At 41.6% G+C, this 5,497-nt stretch overlaps 1 protein-coding gene across 2 annotated transcripts in view; it reads left to right on the top strand.

Annotated features, from left to right (window-relative positions):
• The window catches only part of smurf1 (SMAD specific E3 ubiquitin protein ligase 1), a 20,414-nt gene continuing 14,917 nt past the window's right edge, over positions 1-5,497 (top strand). For both annotated transcript variants that reach the window (XM_059348650.1, XM_059348651.1), the window contains exon 1: positions 1-260. In XM_059348650.1, the coding sequence (XP_059204633.1) occupies positions 206-260 (55 nt within the window). In that variant the 5' untranslated portion in view covers positions 1-205. The remainder of the gene's footprint in view (positions 261-5,497) is intronic.

Raw genomic sequence — 5,497 nt, forward strand, 5'->3', positions numbered from 1 at the left:
AGCCTGCCCGAAAATGCTCTCCCGTGTTGTTGGATTTCGAAAGAGCGCAGGACTTTGCGATGAAATAATACCTTTTTACCCGTGAGGAAAACAAAAACAAACCGCATGTTTTTAAACTGAAGTTATTCGCGTTCCCATTAAGTGGTGAAACGGTGTTTTGGGGGGACTCCAACGGGAAGTTTGTGTGATCGTTTTTCCCGGAGTGATGTCGAATCCTGGGACTCGGAGGAACGGCTCCAGCATCAAAATCCGACTGACAGGTAAAAAAAAACCACACCGAAAGAAAGCGCTTACGGTGCACGTTTTAACTGGAGCTCAAATGTTTCACCTACACATTGCTGTTGTGAAGTGTTGCTATCCTAACAAGACACCACGGAGTGTCTTTGAGGCTCTCGGCTCTGCCGTTTGCCCAAACATCCGGTTTTTGTGTGGCAAACACAGCAGCAGAAGTGCTAGCTTGTTAGCTGAGATGCTAACCAAATTACCGAGAGGACAGTGAAGAAGCTGTTCACTATCATGTGGGTTTTACAGCTTAGACAGTCGACTAGTGGGTTGCTTACATGTCATCGGAAACACCGGGTCTTTAAAGCTACGTTTAGAAACTTTATCAATTGCTAACACTTGTTTCCTCGCCAGCTAGCGTTAGCTTGTAGTAACATTGTAGTTACCGTTGACCGCTAACGCTTGCTAGCTACACCCATTTTTTGGGTTGACCAGACGAACCCATCGCTTGACCTGAATGCGACGAGCTCTGTACTCGCGATGGAAGCTAACGTCGAACTACAGCCTCTCTGAAAATCAATCTGTCGGTAGATTTGACATGCTAGCCTAGATTACCCATGACTATTGATTGGCATTTGACTGCTGTGTCAGCTGGAGCAAGACAAATGTCTGACTCGTTGAACTTCTCCTTACCCACAGGAGCTTGACACGTTTGCTCTTTTAGGCATCCTGGTACTCAACTCAGATATTTTGTTCGTTTTGGGGTCAGGCTGTCCTCTGTAGGGCACATAGGAGTCTCTCTCTCTTTCTTTCTCTCTCACACACGGACACAGCTGGAACAATGGTTTTTACTGTAGCTAATGTAACCCCACTGGGCACCCAGGGGCCTCTATTCAAATGGAAATGACCACTCTGTGCCGCTGGGCAGACACCTTGTCCTTCTGATTCAAACTTGAGCAAACACACACCAATGTGTTCTTGCCGGTAGACTAAATATTCCTTCTTGTGGTTTAAGTGTATGATTGCGTTTTTTTGGGTAAAACTGCTTTCCTAATCGTGATGCAGTGCCACATGCTCTCTGTTTATTTCCTACTCTGTCGCTCTTTTTCTGTAACTTGATTTCATGTGTGCGGGGCAGACATAAATTTGACAAACAGATATGACATTTATTTGCTTACCGCACTTTTTTGTTCATTTCAAATTAAGTTAACTTTTTGTATTGGCCAGTATCAGATACATTGTTTCAATTGATGTATACTGGTCCAGCACAAGGGAAAACTCCCATAACACAACATATGCTAAGGGACATTAGTTTAGAATTAAAAAAATATTGTTATTTGTTAACTTTTATACAGTGTTTTGTTTTTATGTTTTGTCAGATAATGTGCAATGTTAATAGTGCCCAATACAAATTGCCACACATTTCTGTGATGTTTAAAACATGATTTGGTTATTGAAAAATGTAATTAACAACTCTAAATGGCTCTTGAAATATAACCATATAGATTAGAAATTGTGCTCAATTTTGACTATTTTTGAAGTGTTTTCCTTCCTTTTTTGTCGATTCATCTAGTCCTAAATTAAACTTCCGTTTACACTAAAGGGAAATTAGTGGTTGGGAACATCCCTTAAAATAACACATTTGAAGACGTCTGGGAACATGTGATTCTCTATTTGCTGACATTTTATGAACCAATCAATTAAGAAAATAACTGATACCTTCATTGACAGTCAAAATAATCCAAGTTAGAAAAAACAGTTATTTCATCCATCAGTATGATAATAATTGGTTGAGTACTAACATGCATAGCAAATCTAATATAAGTAATCTGGTAAAATAACATCAAGGAATCCTCTAGTGAGAAGCAGAATGTTATCAGACAGTTGTGTTTCAGATGAGTTGAGCTGAAAGAAAGTAGTGAAAGTGCTTTAGACTGTGGAGGGTGTGTGTTTTTATGTGTGTAAACCAGTCACTCATTATTTCAGCTTGGATGCAAACAGAGGTTATTGCCCCTGACTGTGCCCCGCCCCCACAGGTATGAGTGGAATTCTAATTGGGTGAGGAATGTGTGATGAGCCAATGGGAGTGCAATGCTGCCTGGCTGGCCAGCACTGTGTTTAGTCTGTCAGAGAGAGGGGTTGTTTGGCCTACATCAGAAAGGCCTGTGTGTCTGTGGCAGGGACACAGACAAAGACCAGGCAAGTTTGACACTGGTTCAGATTTCAGAGACTGCGTTGGGTTTATATGGACATGTTAAAGCTAGCCAAGAGGTGATTTTGTGGGTAAGCTGAAGGAAAGGGGCTCTAGGTACAAGAATAGTGTCTCATTATCTTAAGGAGTCGTGATCGAGTGAGATGAGAATTGACAGAATGGCCTTTTTCCCCGTCTGGTTTAGGACTTGGTTTGAATCTAAATACGTTGTGATGTTGTGTCTGTAGAGTATGAAACACTGTCAAGTACTGGAAGTTTTAAAGGAATACTTTGTAGCAACTTCCCAAAAAAACAACTATGTATAGACTTGTACAAAAGTAATGCCTCTCAGGCTACATCTACACAACTACATTTTATTTTTAAAACAAAAAAGATCACAGGCATTTTAGCACTATTTCAGAATTAATCTAATCTATCAAAGACCATTCATGTAAGATGGATACGCATGTGGCCGTGTAACACAGTATGAAGCTGATAATGTCACTGGACACGGGAATTGTTGCATATAGCACAAGTCATAGTTTGACACTTACTAATGTATGCAGTAATTACATTGTAAATGTATAATTTTATTGCACATCAACTGCAAGCATTGACTATAAGGTCAGAAACGGCTGGTTGTTCAAGGTAGAAAGGTCTTATGTAAAAGGGTTATTTGAGAGCACCGTTAATATCAGTGAAGGACAAGTAATAACTGATGAGATCCAAACAAGAAGTGAAAGTAGGTATCTGTGTGAAAATTTCAAAAAGTTTTTGTTTCTGCCAATTCAGACAAAAATGTAACCTCTGCCTTTTAAACTAAAACAAGGTCAGCAGTGGTTTTAACCGTCTCTATTTTAGGGGTTAAAGAAAAAACAGAATAGTGTGGACGCTAGGTGCAGACGTAGCAGAAGTTATGCATTTTTAAATGAAAACATGTAGCCTCAGTCATCACTTATGACCCACATTAAGTGTATGGAAGTGTCTGTACCTGCAGAGATCATGTCCTCTACCTGTACTTTTTTCATTTTGCCATGTTTTTTTTGTGTCTTTGGGCACAAAGTTATGCATATTGTTGGCCCAGAACCGAAAAAACATGCAGCCAGGCGAATTGCAAAGCGGACAAAGCTCATTCATTCATTTTATTTAGGATGTCACCTGGCCCAAATAAGGTTATGGCTTTTTTAAGACTCTTAATTCCCATGTTGCTGGCAAAGCTTGAATGCAGCATAGGGTCAGGGCAATGCAAAATATACAGGAAATAAATGGGCCAAATAGTAGAGAAAAGGCTGTTTTTGTTTGGGAATAAATGAGACTTATTGTGAGAAAAAATGCCCTCCTAATGAATGAAAGAATCATTGATTCAGGAGGATAATGTTAATTTTCTCATGGTAGCAACACGTGCTGCTCAGGTTTTGTTGCCAGTTAGTCGGATTGAACGGCGATTTGCCCGAGAGCCAGCGTCAGGACAGCAGGTGACCTGGGATAGTCACAATAGAGGGATGGAAAGAGGGCAGAGAAGTGGGAGAATGAGGGATAAAGAAAGAAAAAGAGAGCAGTAGAGAAAAGGAAAGGGCACAAAAAGCAGTTAGAGAAAGAGAGGAAAGGGAAGAATCATGCTTACTTAGGAAGCTGCATAAGCACTTCTAATCCTCTCACTTACTGAGCCGGCAGCTTGTGCAGAAACACACAGAAACACTCACAGAAAGACACAAAGTTAATGTACAAATTCAGAGAATGTGAGACCTTTGCTCAAACAGGCACATCAGTGATAAAGATAGTACAAAATGTTTATTTTAGATACTTTCATAGCATGTTGTGTGCTTTTTGTATTTGTGTGGCAGCTAGCACAATAAACCCATTCGTCACCATGCGTGTGTGTTTAGATGCCGGTGCAGGCCTTGTTAGTAAGTAGGTGAGATATTTGCTCACGTGCCGGCTGGCCGCTGCTGTTGTCTTTGGAGCTGAGAGGAGAAGGTTACACAGGAAGTGACATCGCTTTAATCTCATGGGTCACTCTACTTCACTTGTAAAGCTGTGTGCACACTGAAAGCAGCTCTGTCTAGTCTGAGTATTCATACTATTTTTTGGCTCGATGTGCGATCACGAGTATTGATTTCAGTGAACACATAGTTCACAGCACCTTGGCAGAACTCGGCTATTATCTGTGATTTAAGAAGCTTTAACGAGCTTCTAAGCTTTTTCATTTTTATGGTTCCTGTCATTACCTGAAAATTGTTCTCAGTCCTTACGGTGCAAGAGTATAACAAAATTGCAGCGAAAAAATATTTGTCGGAGATGGTTGATTGTGCTAAAATATGTTGTGGCTTTAAATTCCTCTAGGAGTTTCTTGTGTGATACAGAGGTAGCTCCTTTTTTCATCATCTCCCTTGAACTGTTTCTGTTTGTTCCCTAAAGATTGGATGAATAGAATTCTTCCCCTGCTGGCTCTCTCCAGCTCTCAGGTTTAAAAAAAAAAGAGAGAGAGAGAGAGAGAGAGCGAGAGGACATAAATGCCAAAAAAGAAAGCGTCATGGGGGAAATTGAGAACCAGCTGAGCCGAAGCTGTGTGTGTCTTTACCAGCCATGACCTTGGCAGAATGAGGAATTTCCTGAGATGCTGAGAAAGGGCCTGTCACACATTCAGCGCCACACAAGAGCCGGTCAAGAGGCGGAAAAAGAGAGACGGGGTGAAATTAAGGGTGTCCCTCGTCTCCGGCAAGAGATTGGAGGACGTGAGGGGTGGATAGCGGAGCAGTGACAGTGACGGAGAGAGTCTTCCTCTACTGCTTGTCTGAAAGAGGAAGCAGGGGCAAATTAGAAACTTGATTCTCCCCCACTCCAGCTGTGTTTCTTTCATTGTGTCTGTGTAGAAAAGATGAAGTCTCAGTGTGGAATGTGTGAGTCAGGAGGAGGAGGAATGGAAGGGGTCGATGAGGAAGAGGGAAGGATATCCTGCAGCCATTCTCCACGGGTTAATCACAGGAAATAAACCACACTACGCCAGACACATCTACGCCACCACACAGTCACCACATCCTAAACCGCTGGCTGGCTCTCTGGCTGACTAACTTCCTAGATGGC

This window comes from Centropristis striata, chromosome 13 (assembly GCF_030273125.1).
Source record: "Centropristis striata isolate RG_2023a ecotype Rhode Island chromosome 13, C.striata_1.0, whole genome shotgun sequence".
Taxonomy (NCBI): Eukaryota; Metazoa; Chordata; class Actinopteri; order Perciformes; family Serranidae; genus Centropristis; species Centropristis striata.